The 20,673-nt window shown below is 44.3% G+C and overlaps 2 protein-coding genes across 4 annotated transcripts in view; one reads left to right on the plus strand and one right to left on the minus strand.

Annotated features, from left to right (window-relative positions):
• The window catches only part of PCNT (pericentrin), a 71,935-nt gene extending 63,578 nt beyond the window's left edge, over positions 1-8,357 (minus strand). The window contains exons 1-4 of the mRNA XM_053947913.1: positions 8,304-8,357; positions 3,083-3,277; positions 1,524-1,574; positions 524-703 (exon numbers count right to left, since the gene is read on the minus strand). Coding sequence (XP_053803888.1) covers positions 524-703; positions 1,524-1,574; positions 3,083-3,277; positions 8,304-8,357 — 480 coding nt within the window. The remainder of the gene's footprint in view (positions 1-523; positions 704-1,523; positions 1,575-3,082; positions 3,278-8,303) is intronic.
• A 550-nt stretch (positions 8,358-8,907) lies between these two features.
• On the plus strand, positions 8,908-20,521 carry C7H21orf58 (chromosome 7 C21orf58 homolog). Of its 3 annotated transcripts, XM_053947828.1 has the most exons (10): positions 8,918-9,006; positions 11,980-12,094; positions 12,349-12,414; positions 13,099-13,156; positions 14,547-14,614; positions 15,857-16,000; positions 16,425-16,539; positions 18,650-18,789; positions 19,238-19,404; positions 20,438-20,521. In XM_053947828.1, the coding sequence occupies exons 3-10, from the start codon at positions 12,355-12,357 to the stop codon at positions 20,451-20,453; spliced, it is 768 nt and encodes a 255-aa protein (XP_053803803.1). In that variant the 5' UTR covers positions 8,918-9,006; positions 11,980-12,094; positions 12,349-12,354; the 3' UTR covers positions 20,454-20,521. The 3 variants fall into 3 exon arrangements, with proteins under 3 accessions (XP_053803802.1, XP_053803803.1, XP_053803804.1); XM_053947827.1 differs by lacking the exon at positions 11,980-12,094 and having other exon boundaries at positions 8,908-9,006; XM_053947829.1 differs by lacking the exons at positions 8,918-9,006; positions 11,980-12,094 and having other exon boundaries at positions 12,400-12,414; positions 14,486-14,614.
• The last annotated feature ends 152 nt before the right edge of the window (positions 20,522-20,673 follow it).

Genomic DNA, 20,673 nt, shown 5'->3' on the forward strand with positions numbered 1-20,673 from the left:
TTATGTGATACCAGCAATTAAATTGGTATTTTTACTTCCAAATTTGTAGCTTTTATTGATGTAAAAAGTAATCAAGTTTTCAGAAAGGATATAATGAATATTTAGTACCCCCTAAATTGTTTCCTATCTGCCAGCAATTCCCTTCAGTCACGTGAGAGGAAGCTAGGATTAATGTATCCCATCTCACTATTTTATGTTAATCACATTTATCTTTTCAATTTATTTTTCACCAACAGGAAATGTCTTTGTTTCCCCAATCCTAGAATGAGAAAAAGAACATATAAAGGGGAAAGTAACTAGTAAGAACCCGGTAATAATTTACCTTTACATAGAAATGCTAGAGAAAGGCAATGCAAAATATTTTTTTAGTATTCTGGAAGAGGATGCTGCCTTTTGCACTACATGTTAGCCAGGTGAAGTACTTCTCACTAAAAACCAATAGGTTTTTCAGTCTTGTGGCCTAAATATTTTTAGGATTAAAATAAGGTACTATTATCCCATTACTCAATTCTGTCAAACATACCTGAAGCTGCATGGAATCATTGTGCTGGGTGAGTTGGTCCTGCAGCTCATCCATCTGTCCAGTGAGTCTTTCCACTGCTTCCTGTTTCTCCAGCAGCTTGCTCTCCAGCTCAGCTATCCTTGCCTGACACATCTGAGCATCAGCCTCGCTGTATTCTGCAGCAGAATTTACCCTGTCTTTCTTCATAAAGGAAACAGAAATGCATTTATTCACTAAAAAGACCATTTCTGCTTTGTGATTAGTCTGAAAATAAATTCAGCTTCAAGGTTAAGTCCTGGGCAAATTCAACTTTAAAAGTAACTCAATGCTGGGACTCTGTATCTAATAGAAACATTACATACATAAAATCCTCAAAGCTTAAAAACTTCAAATTAAAAATGATCATAGATAATACATTTTCATGATAGTTTAAGGCACAAAAGTAAAGTAAAGTGTTGTGATTCTATAGCACCAAATGGTGGCAACATGCCATTTTGGCATGTATTGGGATTTAAATACCTCAAGCTGTGAGGAAGGAAGCAGAATATTACCAATTTAAACAAAGCCTTTACATTCATCTGACTGGAGAACAGTCCACCCAAATAAGAAATAACAATGTAAAGCCTTTCAATTAAAATGAAATTTCTGTGGTTTCTTATGAGCAACATTGTTACAATCATCATAGAGGATACAGTAGCTTGTATTTTATTTTGAATACTTTTTGGTTGTGTTGTATGAAATAATGAAAAATAAACCCAAGTATCAATTGGAAACATTAAAAGCATTCAAATTTCTCTGGGCAAAGTCTATGATTTTACAAACCCCAATTTTCTTAGCAACCAATTTTCACAGCCAGTATGTGTACAGAGAAATGCCTGTTTTATACCATAAAATAGTGACATCACATCAGTTTCATCATATTTGATAACAGTGTTCAATTAATCATTTTAGCAACAAATTATCAGTCTTCTTTCAGCTCTATCCAGCCTCTTTTACTAAAGATACACCTTTTCACACTTACTTCAGTTGCATGATTATCCAGTGGCTCCCAGCTAAACAAATCAGTGCTGCCCTGGTAAATAAATAAAACAAACACTAAATCATAGCCATTTTAAATAAAAATAAGGAAAAACAGAATAATTTTGGAAGCATCTTAAGCAGGAGCCAGAAAGGTCTGTGCTGTGAGAAACTGACTTTATGATAAATACAGCTAGTCTTTCATGGTGAAATGAACTGCAAAAACAAACAAATAAAAGTATTATAACATCCACTTAAATTTAGGGCTAAGCCTCAACACTGATTCAATGCTTGATCCTCTGCTGTTGTAGCTGGCAAACATTTGAGCAATCTTTATTCTACTACTAAAAATCAGTAAACTGACAGATTATTTAATAAACATGCTAAAACCATTCAGGTAATCACAAAAGCAACACCTTTTTCTGACACAGATTTAACATAGCTTGATACCTTGAAAGAGGTTTCCCTCTCACTAAATACACAAGACCAACATGACTATGGCATTATTTGGAAAAGGCAGTCCCCGGCTCTCTCTGCATTTTGAGTCTGCTCGATGTAGTTCCCAATGATTACTGTCTCCCTGGAGACAGGTAATCTCTCCAGGTAACCTAGAATTCCAGTTGCTTTACAAATCAGCTATTTTGAAAAAAGCTGCTTAGCAGCAGTAAGTGATTTTTGATTTTTTAACTTAAGCTCACACAAATGTAGCAAGCACACTGCTATGGCTGAGTGACAAAGCACTATGTTTTTCCTCAGTGTGTAGCTTCATAAAAGCCTTTGCAATGCCAGCATATTGTTGAAGATATCCTGAAAGCATCAGGGATACCCCCACAACAGAAAGTAGGATAACACACACAAATTTTATCCTCCATCATTGCAGGTTTGCAAACACATTAGTTTCATGCTACTTTGGTATGTTGTGAAAACACACCAACATCTGGTGAGATGCTTTTGGTGAAGAAGGCACCAACTCCCCAGAATTCTTTCCACAGAGAACATGACTACCTTTAGAGAGCCACCAGTACATACACACCAAAGTACATCAAACACAAGCAGAGTCACACTTCAAACAAATCTGTGGAAATAATATCTCTGCTGGCTTTACAATGCTGGAATAAACTATAGTTTTTCAGAAAACATTTAAGCATATTTGAGCCAGCCAAGTGATACAAAACCAAATTAATGCTGTGCATTATAAAGTCCTGACAGTTTTCCATCTGTTGATCTCCCAGTCCAGATTTGCCATTTCATGAATTCACAGCCACATAACTGTAGGTCTGCCCTAAGAGAAGTCCATGGCAGTGAAAGGTGAGAAACTTGAATTTAGGAGGTTAATAGCTCCCTGGCAATAACAGCTGCCCAGGCCATACTGTGGAGATGCCTTAGTAAATGAGATGACTTGTTAGAGAATGAACTATTACAAGTGAAAATCACACCAGTTCACTTACCTCCCAGGGGCGGCTAGTGGCCAGTGAGCTAACACTCAATTGAGTCAAACAACCACCTGCAACACTTGTTACCTGCAGAGGAAGTGGAGTGAAGGCAAGAAATACTGAAATTTACCTGTGCCTCTGCTGCCTCTGGCAGGTTGGTGTCTTCAGCCTGACCCTCTAGGCCCTTGCCAGCCTCTCTGGCTGCTACTGGGTGCTCTTCCTTCGGAAGGTCATGCGTGTGGACAGCCGAGCCCTTCCTCTTCGCCGCCTTTTTCTGCGACTGCGCGACGTCGCCCTTTGCTTTTCGCTGTCTGAAGTAAGCAAACTGTTCAGGAAAGATTGCAAGAGGTACAGGGAGAGGTAAGCAAGGAAAAAGTAGCAGGACCACAAGATTAACACAGTCATGGGTGACAGAGCTCCTGTCTCGATAAAATATATACATCTGCAGAAAAACTGCTTTATCTGCCTACTTGCCACACATTCACAACATACTGGATAACTGTGCCATTAAGCAACAAATCTCACACCAGCACTAAAGGCTCATTTCCACACAAGAATCAAAGTTTTACTCAGTGAAACTTTGTGTGTCAATAATAATCCAGAACTACAGCAAGACAAATTAGTAAAGGAACGAGTTGTCAATATAGTAGAAGCATTAGGAAAAAATAATAATTGAGCAGTCTTTCTGCAAGACCAGGAAAAACAAGAACCCCCTTGTCATAGTGCCAGAACCAGCACACCCCTACAAATACATCTAAACAGGTCTTAGCCAGCGTAAGCTTTGAGATGAGGATTCACTTCCGTTAGTTTTAATGCTCCTTCCCTGCCACCCCCTTAAGAGAACACAGCAAAACTTCTTCGCCAGAAAGCAGCCTCCAGTACATAAATAGAAAATCAATTAAGCCAGGTCATTTTAATTTCTTCTGTTGAAGAATCAGATGCTCTACTTTATCAGGCTATCACAGCTCTACAAAGCCCCAGGGACTTGTAAAGAATGTCACTGACAATTTATTACCCAACTCTCCCTAACACCCTAAAAAGCTTAAAAAGGATTATTGTTACTTTCAACTGTAGTATTGTGTTAAGGCAGCATTTCTAAGTAACATCTCCCCCACAGAAGAAATCCAGATATCCTTCTCATAAGGAGAAAGACTTCTTCAAGGTTAAGATCACAGATTATCAAGTGCAGTGTTATATCCCTGGGATGAGACAAAACAGATAGTTAACTGATGACTGGATGTAAACATCACTGCCAAGTTCTACCTGCAATACATATGAAAGTCCACTGCTTGACAGCTTGGTTTTCCTGTCAAACAGCTACCTTACAGAAAAATCTTGTTCCATTCTTCTCATTCAGTTTGTGAAAAGGATCTAGTTCAGTCCCCTCTCCTTACAGGAACTTCCACCTGACAGCTTAGCTACTCAACAGGTGCACAGTTACACATCTGCTACACCCAGCAGCCAAAAGGTACATTGCAGAAAGACATCCATTTCTTACCAGCTGATAAAAGTCCTATGCACAAAAAAACTTTCTTTTTAAGATTACCTTGTGTAATTACAGTTAGTAATACTGAAATGCAGATTAAGTGAAGGTTGCCAGACTTGTGCCTCTCATAATAAGCAGAATGAACAGAGCATAAAGCTGCAGTGGGACACAAATACCATCCTCTGAAACCAGGTGTCAACTCCAGCACTTACTGATGGCAACGTGTGTCAAAAATAGCTACAGCACTAATTAACCTGGTAACATGGGGAAACGGGGCAGGAGGAAACCTGCAGAAAAATGGAGAGTAGAGGAAACTGCTGAAGCAGGGAAAAAGGGAAAACAGGAGTAAAACAAGCAGAAAAGATGAAAGGCAGAGAGAGTGGGCATTACAGAGAGCAGTTACTGATTCGTGAAGGGAGACCAAGTATCCCACATTAAAATACCAAGACTTGGCATGACTGAACACCTAAACATGATACATTTTTAAGTGCACAAGGTCAAGCAAAGGTCAAGGAAAACAAAACTTATTTTGTCCCATTCACATGCACTAAACTCATAAAATCATAATACATTACATGCAAAAATATCTAACTACACCAAAATATTATGGAACTACTGGACTTGGTGGAGTGGCTGGATTCAAACATGCTCCAGATTTATGGAAAAAGTTCTATTTAGAGCAATATCCAGTTTCCAAAGCCTTTCATCAGCTACATAAAGTGTTGTTGTAAGAGAATCTCAAATTCACAGACAGCCATCCAACATGAAGTAGTGAGTGTGAATGTGAAGAAAGCAAGACACAACTGCCTCTGCCTCATCACAGTGAGATCCCATCATGCCTGTTTTGAATGATTTAACCCTCCTTTTGCTTTCTAGAAGCAATGCAAAGGTGAAACCTTCACTTTTAGCCAAGATGTAGCATTGCCACAGGACCCCTGAGAGCACTGTCTACAGGTACCAATGCACTGCAACTTCATTTCACCAGGACCAGTCAGTTAAAAGTTGATGTATTACTTTATGTGCTTCAGAAATTAGCACAAAAACCGACACCCAGAGAAAACAGAACAGAGCAGAAAACCACATCAGCACCAAACAGAAACAGGTTGTTCAAATAAACATTACTCCAGCTCTTGGATACAGCAAACATAAGCAATAAGTGCTCTTAGGCAAAACCAATAAATATTTTCTAGACCTTCCTCAAAATGATGAGGTGACAAAACTTCCGGGAAAACCTGCACTCATTTTTCAGGTCCTAACTGTAAAATGGAAGCAGAGCAAAACTTCCCACACCTGAGGTATGGCACAGAGAGCTCTGTAACTAGAGGCACAGCTGGTCAACATGCAGACTAATTAAGGTGAGGTAGAAACAAACAAGGAGAAAAAAGCAGCACTGAATAGTTAGGCTTGTTCTGTTTCTCAATTACTACCCTGGCTATCAGCATTGCATTTGTTAGAAACAGGAACCTGAGGCACCTGATACAGTCAGTACTTAGCTGCCAATTACAGTCTCCAATAAATACAACAGTTGGCATTATTATTAATATTATTAGGTGATAACTTAAATGCATCTCAAGAATGGAATTTTTATTCCTATATGAAAAAGAATAATGCAAGTACTTGTCTGAAAAGGAGAACATTTAGATTGTATTTCTTTGCTAAGTCATTGCTTAGCAGACTAAAATCTAAGGAAGCTAAAGATAAAAGAATTCATTTCTGGAGAGTGGGAGTGAGGCAAAAAGCCCTCAAGAGTTCACACCTCCAGAGTGAAGCAGCATCAAACTGCAATGACATCACTGCACAGGTTGCTACAACAGAGGCCTCACACACAAGCCAGCCTCACTCCTGGCCCCTGCTGCCAGGAGCTCCTCTAGAGATGGTTCAGAAAGCTGATCTGATGGACACTGAACACTTCTGTGTCACAGCAGAGATGGCAGCACCTTAAGCTGCTCTAGGCTGCACCACAGCAAGGAGAACCTGCACTTGCTCATGGTTCTTCCTCCCTTTCAAAACTGTGCTGTATCCATGAGGAGGGGAGCACAAAGAAAAACAGAAAAATGAAAAGCAGAATAAAAAAGGGGAAATGTCACTGGGTGCTTTTTGGAAGCTGTCTGCTGCCCACAATCTGCCAGCCAAGGAATAGATCTCTGTGACATTTTAATCAGCAGAGGAAGCACTACATCTATATCTCTGCCTCTCTAAAACTCTCCCTCTCCTCTCAGCATTCTGTGCAGCAGCAACATTGATGGGGCTCCTAATGATGTTTGTTTCTGTTTTTTTTTTTTTTTAATGGGAAGAGAGATTTAGCACACAGTATAAAAAATAGTAGATGCAACCGTGGCTCTGCAGGTATAACTTGAAACATAAGGCAAGTCCCTGTTTTTTTTGTTTGTTTTGTGTTTTTTTTGTTGTTGTTGTTTTTCAGTTTGTTTTTTTTTTACTGGCAAACAACAGTTTGCCAACAGGTGGGAACTAATAACTTACTCAAGCTAAGTCTGTCACATTTTTCTAATCATAAACAGGTCCTGTACCTGGAATTAATGTATGTTAACAGAAATGTTAACACAGGCTGTGCCACACTAAGGTAACCTTTCAATCTTAAGAACTCCTGCTCTCAGAGCTCCCTCTCTGGAGCAGTTGTTCTCCAGCAGAGGATTGTGTTCTCACAGCACATAACAAGGCTGGCAGATGAGAAACTGCTGAGCAGGAGCAGGCAGTGTGGAATCCATGGCAGCATCAGGGAGGGCCAGGCCAGGGATGGAGGAGCTGTACTGCCCATCACCAGGGTGCAGCTTCAGCACAGCTCCAGCTACAACCCTGCTCCTTTCCACAAAAGCTCTTTGATTTTCCTGTGCACAGCACTGGTGGGAAGCAGCTGAAACAGAAACACAGGACAGCTCCAAGCCACCTCTGACCCCACTAGCCAGATATCCAGACAGGTTCCCTGCAGAAAGTAAAGGATCTGGAAAGATCTGATGGGTCCCAACTTCCCATGTGTAGCTATAGCCCCCTCCAGTCCTACTGGAATGGTAAGAACTAAAAAGCCTTATTTAGCAAGGATGGCCAGAAGAGAAATATGACAAAACCAGCTCAAAACCCAGCAGAAATGGTGAACTTAAAGGAAAGCAACCAAGCGTTTCCAATCAGCTCCTTGAACATGGTTACCAAAACAAAGCAGAAGTGTTTATGTAACGGGGTTAGCACACAACCAGCGTTAAACACATGGTTGCAGGTACTAATTACTTGGAGAATGTTATCTTTCTATATCAGCCTCATCCTGTGAGCTCTACACAAGTCCCTAAACTACACGCAAGTGAAGACACCTGAACGATCAGAGCTTATGAAGTGTTTGCTACCGGCCTGACTGGAAACCAACAAACGGAGCCCAGCTCTCTGCTCTCCCTGCGGGCACCAGGCAAGCGAGTGAGCCGGCCGAGTAAGAACCCAACACCTGTTCCTTGGGATCCTCAGCTGGAAACGCAGTGCTCCCACAGACACTGAATCCCGGCAAAAACGGGAGCGCTGGGAAGAACAAAAAAACCAAAGAACAAAGAAAGCAGAGCCTGAAGGACGGCAGATGCGCCGCTGTCAGCTGCTCTGTGCTGACCCGAGGAAATGTTTCCATGCCTGTGCAGCGGGATGGGCCCCGCCGGGCACGACTTTCCCTGCGGAGCCACGGCGCCAGGGGAGCCCCACCGGGCTCCGGGCCGGCACCCCGCACCCACCTCCGAGTGCGGCGCGGAACCCGCCACGGCGGGGAGAGACCCGGGCCGGGCTGAGGCGAAGGACGCAGGGCCTGGCAGCTCTCTCAGCGCACCGGGACCGGGGCGGGCGCAGCCGCCGCCTAGCCGGGACCCCTTCCCCTCACCTTAGCCCTGCCTGCCTCCAGCTTGCGCCTCCGCGCCTCTTCCGGCGCCTCCATGCGGCGGCCGGGCTGGTTCGTGCCCCCCGCGCCCTCACGGCGGCGGCGGCAGCGAAGCGTCGGTCATGGCCGCCCCGGGCCGCTCCCCGCCCGCCGCCGCGCCAGCCGCACCGCGCGGGGCGGAGCTCTGCGCCCATTGGCCGCAGCTCCTGACGCGCCGCGGCCGCCGGCCAATGGGAACGGCTTTCCTCAGCCGGGCTCCGCCCACCCCTTCTAGATGGCTGCTGGGATACCCCGGGCAAGCCGGTGCGAGCCGCCGGCCCCGCCCCCTCCGAGGCAGCCACCAATGGGAGCGTTCGGCGCCATTTCAAAAGGGCCGCCGTCCCCGCCCAGCGCGGGAGACAGCCAATGGGGAGCGGGGACTTGGAGGCGGCGGCCAATGGGGGCGGGGCCAGCGGCGGCCAATGGGGGCGGGGCCAGCGGCGGCCAATGGGGGCGGGGCTAGCGGCGGCCAATGGGGGCGGGGCTAGCGGCAGCCAATGGGGGCGGGGCTAGCGGCGGCCAATGGGGGCGGGGCTAGCGGCAGCCAATGGGGGCGGGGCTAGCGGCGGCCAATATGGCGCAGGGAGGGTTGGTGGCTCCCTTCCCACCTTTTCGCTCATTTGTAAATTTTCAGTGAGGAAATCGATTAATGTTCATTGGTTCTAAGGTGCATGATTCTCTTCAGTAATCAGTAATCTGTCCTGTGTTACTTATAGATTTCTCGCTCTTCGTGCTAATTTGGTTGTCCTTCTTTAATCCCTCCATCGTCATTTTCTTGGACATGGAGTTATCTCCAGCTTTCCAGGATTCTATCGCCTCTGGAGTCTTCTGGTTACTCCAACGTCCTTGAAGGGCCATACATTTAAGATCCCAGATGTCCAACCTTCAACTTCCTTTTGCTCTGCTTATTGATGCTACAAAACCGGTGGCTTCTTTGTATTTTGAAATCATTAAGTTATAAAAAGACAGGCTTTCGTCAAATCTGTTACTCGGAGCAGTGTGCTGGATTGGCAAACAGTAAAAAGCCCATCTACCTCCAGGGCAACACCAAAAGACAAAGTCTGAATGATGAAGTGTCTCAGTGAACACCTCCAAGGATCAGGCAGCCACAACTTTTTTGAGCAATCTGTTCCAGGGCTTCAATGAGAAGAACTTTTTCCCTAATATCCAATCTAAACCTACTCTCAGTCAGAGGGAAATCATTTCTCCTTGTCCTGCCACCCCTGTAAATTGTCTCTCTCCATCTTTCTTCTAGGCTCCCTTCAGATACTGGAAGGCACAATTAGGTCACCCCAAAGTTTCTCTTTTTCAGGCTGATCAATCCCAATTCTCTCAGCCTTTCCTCACAGCAGAGCTGCTCCATCCCTCTAATCATCTTGGTTATTACCATAACATCTTTTAAAATTGTCTTTTAGAACTCAGAGAAATTAAAATTAAGGGTATAAATTATCAAAATCAATAAAAGACATCAAAGAAATGCAATGCTGGTATGGACCTCATCAGGTTATCTAATCCATTCTTATGTCTGAGGAGTCCCCCAATGTTCAACACATTTGGTTTTTTAATTGTTCGTAAACAACTTGTGTGAAAGTTTTTTTTTGTTTGTTTGTTTTTTTTTTTTTTTTTTTTGCTAGCTGCTCCATCTTTTCCCTTAGTGGGTAATGAAGATTTCTTTCCCTGTTTTTATCAGGTTTTCTCTTCCTCATGTAGACAAATGCTTGTGTTTTTCTAGATAAAACCCCCCTACTTCACCCCACTCCTTGATTGTATCCTCTCATTTCTTTAAAAACTGCTGGCCTGTCCTCTTTTCACCATCTACCTACTAATTAAACAAAGCCAGTTCTTTAAAGTCTTCCTTAGAACCTACATTTTGTAAATGCACCTTTTTTTTTTTTTTCCCCTGGACTTTCTTTCCCTCTTAAACCACCATATCTAAAAATAAGCGCAGCATCCAAACTCTGACTTCAGCACTGCTAAATAGAGCAGAATAATGATGTCCTGTGAGGTGCATGTAACACACCTGTTGTTCCTCTGTAGGATTAAATTTGTCTGGTTTTGCTCTTTTGAATCCTCATTCTCAAGTGTGATCCCTTGTCTGGGATTCAGTGTAGCCACAGATCCCTCCCAGCAAGATTTTGCGTGTGGCTGGCACATTCCTGGCACCCCATTAATTAGCAGGTTGTAAGATGTCCCAAGAGTAAGGATCACGCTGTGACCAAGGCATCCATAAGTGTGGGAAGAGAGAGATCCTTTAGCAGGTTTGCTGGAAAGTGCCTTTTAAAATTTTTTTTTTAATTTTTTTTTTCCCCCTAGTATTGGACTTCCTCTGGGATACCTGTCACATCAAGCAAAAATTTCTCCTCATTTCCTTTTTAGTAAATTCAGTTGCTTTACACAGTTGCTGTACTTTTAGTGCAATACCTGGTTCTTTTTGTCAAACTCCCTTGTAACCCTCTATTCATACTGCAATGAAGGCTCTAGAAATTCAACTTTTAGGAGCACTGTACTAAACCAGTTGATGGTAAAATAAGCAGCTCAATCTTCACCAGCAATCAAAAAGGGGTGGGTTTCTTTTCCCAGCACAGAAACAAACTCTACTGATGCAGTTTACAGGCATAACTAGGAAACTCCTTGTCAAAGGCTGCTGCAGCTGCTCAGATGAAGAGGTCAAAGACGTTAGAGAAAAATCTGTTTGGGGTTTTCAAGTACAGAAATGGACTCAGAGTTGTTTCCCAGGAGAGCTGCTGGCAGGAGAGAGGATTTTGTGTTCTGGCTCATTGCTCCTGCCGTTCACCACAGAGCCCTGCCAGAGGGAGCTGAACCCCAGCGCTGACACAGCACGGCTGTTCTAGGGATCCCTGCACCTTAGTTTCCCCAATTTCTCCAGTGCCTTCCAGCCTGTGTGTTTTTAGGGATGGGCTCTGTGGGTCACAGCTGGGGGAGGTGATCTGTACTGCTCTCACACAGCTCAGGAGCTGCTCCAGCTGCCAGCAGTGGCTCTGCTGCAGTTTTGCTGTGTCCTTCGAGGGAGGAAGGGCTTGTAACTTGTCTCTCCTGGGAGCAGAGGATTGTAACTTGGTTCTAACTTGTCTCTCCTGGGCTTAAAATATCCTACTGAGGAGTATCTGTTCCTTGGCTTTTTTTCTCTTGCCTTGGTGTTCTTTTTATGGATATCACTGATAAATGTGACCCTGTTTTTATGCTGGTAGGGCTTTGCTGGGAGAGGGCGACATTCTACAGGTTTCTTGGGAGATGGTAACCAAAAGGATGTTACACCATAGCCCCTTCACTCTTGAACTTACCCAGGGGAGAGTTCCAGCTATGCTCCTGCATTTTTTTAGTCACTGTGTGGTAATAACTCATGTAAAGGGCTATGTCAAAAGTGTGCAGACCCCCTGTAGTGGAACAAACAGGTACCAGTCAGCAAGATCATAATCTGACCGCTGGCACTGGGCTTGTTCTAAAGAACCATTGGCTTTTATTTCTTTTTTTCTTGTCCACTAATGTGCCAGGCATTTGCTTTACACAAGCTTCTGTGGCTGGAGATTAAATTGTTTATGTTACCTGTTGACACTGTAAACTTAGCAACCAGGTTTCAGGCACAAACCTCTGAGCTAATTAAAAGTCTCTAACAACACAGAGGCCAGGCTTAGTGATGCTGCCAGGGGAAGGATAGCAACCATTAGGAACAGACAAATAAATAAATATTCAGTCTCAGTTGCCTTCCTGTGAGCATCACAACCTGCAGCACAAAGGTATGTTGAGAGAAATGGCAGGAAAAGCTGTGTCTGTGACCTTGTGAATGCCTGTTCTCATTCTGACCTGGGAGTGAAATTGAAGCTTTTATCTGCTTCTCTCAATCTCTACTCATCTTGTATTATTGGTTTTTTTTTAATAATGGAATTATTCTGTGAAAATTGTGGAGGGAAAAAAAAAAAAAAAAGAGCACTGAAAGCCCATCTGCCTCTGTTTAGCTTTTTAACCTGCTTTTTCTTGCCTGCTCTTCCAGGAGATAATGGCAGATCCTTCAGTGGTGGATCACCTGACACGACTGAAACTCAAACTCCTGGAAAAGGTAAGGGAATAATTCTGTATGGGTCACTTCTGCTCTGCTTTTTGCTCTTGCATGTTGAAGCATTAATACTGTATTTTAAAATAGTATAACTCTACTGAGATACACTGAGGAATGGTACTACTTACTGTCACTTTCTTAAATCATATTGTACAAGTTTACGTGGATCTACAGTAAATTAAATTGACTTTGATTTTATGGGAGATGTCACCAGTTACCTCAAAGCCAGTTTGAGCTGGGACAGGCAAAGTTTAGGAGTAAATCTTGGGTAAAGAGAATCTCAGATTTTTTTTAAGGCAATTTCATGTCTGCTTTCAGATAAGATGTGTTGCCTGGTCAGACCTTTGGTGATTCAAGAGTCCAGATCTTGGACTATCAGGCAAGCCCAAACTCAACATTATCAAGTTCTTCATATGATGCAGCTCTCTGCCTACAAAATAAATTATGTCTCCTGATTCACCATGCTATCAATTTTAAGGTCTGAAATAGCTTGGACAGCTGGAAGCATCACTATTCTTTACTGTAACTAGAGTTGTAATGAGACATTTCATACTTCTTTAAGAACCACCATTTTTTCTCCACTTCTGCTCTACTTCCTCCATCCCAAACCTGTGCCACAGGCTTGGGAATCCTTGTGAGCTTTTCTGCCTGACTTATAACCAGTTCTGGTTATGGTTCTGCCAACAGAGACTAGAAAATGAACAGGAGAACCTAGAGAAGATGGACTTGTCTCTCCCAGCTGCAAGTAAGAGAAGCATTTGTTCTAATTTTAGGCATATTTTGGGAAGGGCTTGCTTATGTTCTCAGGCATGAGTTCCTCAGGAGATGATCCCCTCTCCTCCCTAACAGCTGTGAGCTAACTGCTTTTTATCTTTTGAATTTCTTCAGCTATTTTTTTCCTGACCAAGGGAAGTGAACAACCAGCTGAACACTTAACATAAGATGACTTCTTGCCCAGGTATCCTGTGCAGCCTCTCAGCTGGAGCAAACTGATGCTGATCCAGTTTGTCCTAGCTCCTACACCTAGGAGTACACCCTGCTGTAGTCCAGCTGTTTGCTTGGCTTTGGTGATTCTGAAAAGGCAGGAGGGACATTTCTTTGCATGGCACATGCACTGTTTATATTATCTATGGATTCACTGCTACCAGTAGAAGCTCAGATATTTCTAGACTGTACTGTGGGCTCCTATTCATTGATCTGGTGCACAAATAGTTGGAATCTTCTAATGCTGTGGCCAAACACTTTAAAAAAATCCCCTATAACAACTTACAGTTTCAAAATACAAAATGGTGCTTTCCAGAGCAGATGCCAGGCATGGCTCCAAAGTAGATATCAACATTCTTGCTTATCTTCATTTCAAAATCAACCACGTGTGGGATGAACTGAAAAGGAAGTTGATTTAGAATAAAATAAAACCAGAAAAGTTGACATTCAAACCAGAGTTTGTTGGAGCTGTTACTACAGACAGGCATCCTCTGCATGCACAGGGCACATCTAGAAACTTTCAGCTTGAAAGGGATTCCTAAACCAGGAGGTTAAAAGGAGGGTTTAGAGAGCAATCTTAAGAGTTTATTTTCAGAGCTGTTTTGCCTTTGTAGAACTGCTGAGCAGCTGTGACTGCACATGGCATAAACTCATTATCCACACATGTATTTGACAGGAAAAGTAGCCCAAGCCTTTTGTGGAAGAACTCAAGCTGTTGAAGCAGAGTGACACAGAGTCCCCAGGCAAAGGAGAGCCTCTTTATTGCAAAAAACCAGACCTTTTTGAGCAGTTAGGCCTTTACCAGTTACATAGTTTTAAATCCTATCAAACATAATCCAACCAACCACCATACCCCACGATGTGAGCACATCATGGTTATGTAACTTCTTTTTCTACCTCTAATTCAGCTGAGTCACTTTCCCACAGTCCTTTTCTGCTTAGCCAAAGTAGGAGGCCTGAGAAATGATTTTACAAGGGTAACAAGGCCCTTATTCTATAAGGTTTTACCCATATGCAGCATCCAGCTCTCACCCATATGCAACATCAAGCTATCTAATAACACATTTTCCACATTAATATCATAACACAGGTGCTGTAATAGCTGTCTTTGTGATCCTTTGAGAAGATAATGGAGACTCTTCCTCTTCCAGGGAACAGACCTCAGGACATGCTCCAAAGTGCCCTGAGGCAAAGGAAAGATCTGCTGCAGGAGCTTAGGGTAAGAGCCCCCTCTGGCCAGGAGGAAGAGACACTGCTGATGTGGGTTCAGTGTTTTCCTGGCCTTTAGTTCTGGGGCTGGGCAGGATTTAGTGCTCTGCTGCTTTGGAATAGAAAGGCTGGGCCAGCTAATCAGGGAAAGAGCCTGGGGAGCAGCTTGGCTTCCCTCACTACAGCTGTGTGAGCTTGCACCTGCTTCAGGCACTAAAGTGGGATGATTCTGTTTGTCCTGAGCTGCTGTCTCATAAACTTTCTGTGCCAAAATACAAAGAAGGGATTTTTAGCAATGCCAAAGTAGAGACAATAGTAATTGTTATTTATTCCTAGTTTGTGGAGGATACCAACTATTCTTGAAATGTTTTCCCAGACTTTTGGCAGCTTGTTCTGCACGTTTTTTTTTTCCCCAATCCTTTTTTCTTATGCTTCAAGATCTGTGGAAAGGAAAACCATGTTTACACTTATGCAGGTACTGGCAGTGCCCTGCAGCTTCCTGGGGGCTAATCCCATGTAGGCCAGAGAACATAACCAAACTGTCTGCCTGTGAGTTTGTGGGCTTTAAGGTGCGTAACTTGTTGGGGGCTCCCCTGGCAGGGGAGACCCTCCTGGAGCAGTTCTGTGCCAGGAACGAGAGACACATTGGACTCAGAGGACTTTTTCGGTCTTCAGCTTCTGTTTATTGATATCTTATCAAAACTTCAGCACACTGTCTGCACCAGACTCTGTGTGCAAGAAAAACAGCACAAAAATGGCCAACAATCTCTTCTTACAAGGCCTTTTAAGTCTAATCAGAAACTAAGCTACCCAATCAAGAAGTGACACTTAAATTATTTTCCTTTTTAACCCAACAACTGACCCCTAAAGACCTGCAATGTGGATTTTTCTACCCAATTACAAGATACCACCTAAACCCAAGAAGAAGAAGAAGAAAGGAACGTAAGACAACACCCTGTATCTTCCATCTTGAACCCATCTATAACATACAAAAAATCTTAAAACTTAAATTTCTCACCCATGTGACATACTACACTACTCTCTACAATTTCTATAATCTATTTCACACTTTTGGGGTTTCTAGTTTACCTTGAGGCTTTGGAAGTTTTCTCCATGAATGAGGATCAAAGTCAGTGCTCCCCTGGGGGTCAGGACACCCCAGAGCAGACAGAGAAATATTCCCAGTGCCCTGAGTTTCCACATCTGCCTTGCTGTGACCAGATTTTCTTTAAGAAAATACTTGACTTTGCAGGAGCAGCACCTTCTGGAAGAGCTTTCACAGCCACCTGCACCAGATGGGGGACCCTGCCATGACCACAGAGCTGCCCTCCCACAAATCTACCAGATCCCTTTTCCAGCTTCCCAAGTGGAGCCACCAAGGATTATCCAGCAGACAGTAAGGATTGTCTCCTAGAAAGCACCACCAGCACTGTGCCAGTCTGAGCTGACAATCATTTGGGAGCTGTATGGAATTGCTCATCCCACAAAAAGGGCCTCTTGCTCTTTTATGGGATCCTTGCTGCCTGCAGCGAAACCTAAGGGGAAATCACCTTGCAAATAAGGCCCAAAATTAACAATAGGAATGGTTTGCCCTTGGAACAAGATGGCAAAAGGAGTGGCAGGGCTGCTCACACTCCAGCCTGGCCATTCAGCCACTTTCTAATGCACATCACTGTCTGCTCATGCAGCCCACAGCCTCAACAGCTTCTCCACGAGAATCCCAGAGTTCTCCTGAAGCCTAGGCAGATGACAGCTCTTCCCATAGCTGGGAGAGCTGGCCAAAACCAACCCTGACTTCTCCATTTTCCTTCCTGTTCCAGATGCCAACTCAGCCTGCCACCATCATCCAGCAGCTGCCTCAGCCCTCCCCTCTGATCACACAGATTCCCCCAGCCCAGCCCTTTGCAGCCCCCCGCTCTGGAAGCATTAAAGAAGGTAACAAACTCTCCACACAGAACCAGCTCCTGCCCCCAGGCCTGGAGAGGGCAGGGCAGGTGCCATGGCACCTGGAAGGGGACATGGGATGGTGTCCAAGCTCGTTAGTGACCTGCTGTTTAATGAGCTGGTGGAGCCTGGGGAGTTGTGCTTCATAAATGGGATGGGTACCAGTTGTGAAAGGTGTTCAGGCAAACTCTTATCACTAAAACTAAAGAAAAAGGAACTACAAACTAAAGGGAAGATTGGGACAGCAAAACAGCTCAACTCATGGCACTGAGTAATATTAACAAAGTCAAAGTCATGCACATGGATGATTCCAGAATTAGCAAACAGGCTTCTAAAATCTGGTTTTATTCTTTTGTTCCTTCCTAACCTGCTGTTCAATCTCCTCAGGCTTTTGTTTGTACCCTGTGTTTGGAAACAAGACAGAACATTTGAAAGTGTTGTTCTAAATATAGTGCAATGCCAAGGAAAGAGTTTATTTCTAAACATAGGTGGGTGCTGCTGTGAAATAATACATGAACTAAAACCTGGGACAATTTCCCTGGCTCAGCCTTCAGCCAAAGGTTCATCCCACCCAGGAATCCTCAGTTATGAAACTGCAGTATTTCTCAGCTCATACTTCATCTAAGTGTCTGGATTTTTGAATCAGAGTTTATTTCCATAACCAAAATAGTCCCAAACCATTCATGACTTCTCTGAAGCTGCTACATGCAAACTACTTTTTGTATGATCAGTAAAAAGGAAAATGAGAGTTGCCTTCATTATTTTTTCCCTTATTTTTTCTCACCTCTCCCTCTTCACTTCTCCCCAAGCGAATTAGTTACACTGCACTCGTCCTTTGGATCCCAGAGATCATGTAAGGAGATTTGATGTGCATGAAATGAAAGACTGAGGGTTGGACTTGATGATGTTAAAGGTCTTTTCTGACCTTTACAATTCTATGAGTCAGTGGACTCTCACTCAAGGTGGCACTGCAATATCACATAAATGTGAGGAAACCTCTCACAGGAAAGCAACAATCCAGGGCTGAAGCAATGGAGAGCACAGCCAGGAGCCTGTCCATGCTGGAGCAAGGGAAAGCTGCAGCTCAGCTCTTCTCCACCCTGCCATTCAGCACAGGCAGGGCTGTGGGCTTGCAGGGCAAGCAACAGACAAGGTAGCAGCAGCAGCTTGCTTGGAGGAGGGAGGAGAAACAGGAAAGCTGGTATGAACAACCCCTCTCACAGACATCAACTTTGCACTGTCTGGGGAAATAATGCTAACATTCTTCACGTGTGTCTTGGACTGAAAAGACAGGTGTCTGTTAAGGCAGGAGCCTTCTTTGACTGGAAAATGTAAACTCTTTCTCTCTGAATTATTATATTTTTTTTAATTAAGGGATTTTCAGGTAAAGATATGGGATTAGGAATAACAGTTTTTAACTAGTAAAATTTTTTAAAAAAATGCAATAGTACAAAAAAACTAGAAAATAAACTACTGACAGAGGTAGAATGCAACTTGACACTGTTGGTTAGGATGTTGGTAGCAGTTTTGATTAAATGGTGGCTGTAGTTTTCTTGTAGTGACAGATGTGGTTTTGTTAAAGCAGTGATTTTGTAGAAGGGTGTAGGGTTTTTTTGAAGGTCTGGTGGTGGTGTAGATGGGTTTGGTCTTTTTCTGGGAATCCAGTGGAGAAGATAGCTGTTCTTTTGGGAATTTAGTGGGAAAAGGTTGTCTCTGTTGTTTTAAGTCTCAGATTATATTTAGGTAGGAATGTTTGTCTCTTCTTTCTGGGTGGAGCATTTTACAATGGGATGATGTAATTTTATCAGCCATGCAGTGACACTCAGTGGCCTATTAATAGAAGATATCTCTCTGGAGGGAGGATTACTCGTGGAAGAGATAAAGAAAACTGCCCAATTAACAGAAGATAACTGCCCTACTCCTAGTAGATGGTAAATAGAATACACACATATCTTACAACTCAGGACAATGTGCTCCCTTTCAGCTCCTTTGCCTTTGTTGCAGTGACCAATCTGTGTGTGCTGGAGGACACTCCTTATCACGATGCCTCTGCTGCTTCTCAGTTGTGGATAAAGGTCTTATTCTTTTCTTCTCTTCCCAGATATGGTGGAGATGATGCTGATGCAGAATGCTCAGATGCACCAGATCATGATGCAGAACATGATGCTGAAGGCTCTGCCACCGACGCTGCTCACACAGCTTGGGGGGGTCAGCTCTGCCCCGCTCCAGCACACGCAGCAGGTAACAACACCCAGCTGGAGGGCAGTGGCTCATCTCTCTGGGAGGGCACCAGGCCTGGGCAAAACACACAGAGAGCTGGGAGAGCCAGAGCACTGTGGAGGACACTGCACCTTAGGAAAGATGGCAGAGGCAGAGCATGCCCTGATGCCCACCTTCCTCTCCAGGCCATCCTGGTATTCTGCATTTCCCTGACATTGACTAATGGAATAAATTGGAGGGAGTGGGACTGAGTATCAGGTGAAATCTGAAGTCACCAAGTGGCTGAAGTCACCATCTGAAGTGTTCTTGGACCTTCTGTACTGGAACCTGCAGGCTCTCCTCCAGACACATCCCAAAACTCTTCCTTTCCCAGGGGGTGGCTGAGTGGAACCCTGGCCCTCAGCTAGGGACCTCTCCCACTGTGAGGGGCACAGGTTTCTGCAGCCACCCTTTGTCTCTCTCCAACAAGGACCTGCAGCTCGCTGCTCCCCTGGCTGTGAGAGCAGAGAGGCCCAAGGCACCTGTGGTGCACCACCACCACCATTACCCTCCCACGGGGGTGTTCCCAGTGCCCCCCAGGAGCTTTCTGCCCACGCCCACAGAGCAGCACTGGACTGGCAGCTCTGCCCAGCCAATGTAAGTAAGCAGCCAGCTGTGACATGTGCTTGCAGCCCTTTCTCCCTGCCCAGGTGGGGTGGCAAGGCAGATTGTGGGATAAACGTGGGGATGTGACAAGGGTGAGGATCATACAGACCCCCCAGCCTGCCATGGCAGTCACCTAAATAAGGCAGGGGTGGGGAGGGCATGGGGAAGTGTTTTACATTTAGGCTAAGATTCCCAGCAGGGTTTATGTTCTTGAAGCACTGCTGGGGACATTTGCTAATCAGAAATTCCCAGGAAAATAAAAGCTCAAACCACCAGCTAAGAAAAATGGTACAAAGGGAGGGGAGTATCAGAAATAGTGCTGAGCCTTTGCCATACGCTTGTGCTTGCAGTTGAAGGGGGTGGGTTTCAAGTGCAGAAATGGATGAACTTCTCCCCAGGATGCTCCCAAATCCATAGAGCCCTTGAGCCCCGTGCAGGGGTCACAGCCTTGAGCCCCTCCAGGGGCTCACTTGCTTTGTGCCTTCCTCTGAGCTTGTCCTGCTTGGCTTCCTAGGTGCTAGGAAGTTCTTACATGCCAAGGCTGGTGAAGAAATGCACCTTGCTGGAGCACAGAAGGAGGGGGATGACATGGGGACACACTGTGAGAACTCAACCTTTATTTCTGTGCCATGGCTCTTTCAGAGCCTTAGTGAACAGGAGAACAGGATGGAGGCAGCTGCAGCCTTGGTGACCTGCTGGCAGGGGTATCTGTACAGCCCTCTTTTGCAGAGGATTTGAATTCCTGAACAGATTATTTCCCTAATGGGATTATAAGGGATGAACATTTCTACCTATTTCCCCTTGACATGGGTTTGTAATCTAAACCAGCAAAGAACTCCTGGCTCCTGTCAGGATCAGTGCAATTCACTGCAGAAATCAGTAGGTCTTCTCATGGCCTTTGAACTTTGTTCTTCCTCTTCTTCAGCTGCCTTCCACCACAAGGTATGAGACCAAGCACATCTTTTTGCAGCTGCAGCACTACTGGCTGTTACTAAACACAAAAACCCCGTTTTTCTTGTTGCAGGTGGCCCACATACTGACAGTACAGGATCTTCTGCAAGTGGACCATAGCCTTTCTAAAACCAATAAATCCTGCTGTTCTTCCTCAGCCATTGACATGTCTTTTTCTTCAGCAATATAAATCAAGCACTTTTCCCTCCCTTACTTTTCCCCAGAGCACAGGCTTTAATCCAGCCCATGTTATCCTGCTCTTTTTAGTTTTATTTATGACTTCTTAAAAGGCTCACTCAGAGTTGTTAT

Source organism: Vidua chalybeata, chromosome 7, assembly GCF_026979565.1.
Source record: "Vidua chalybeata isolate OUT-0048 chromosome 7, bVidCha1 merged haplotype, whole genome shotgun sequence".
Taxonomy (NCBI): domain Eukaryota; kingdom Metazoa; phylum Chordata; class Aves; order Passeriformes; family Viduidae; genus Vidua; species Vidua chalybeata.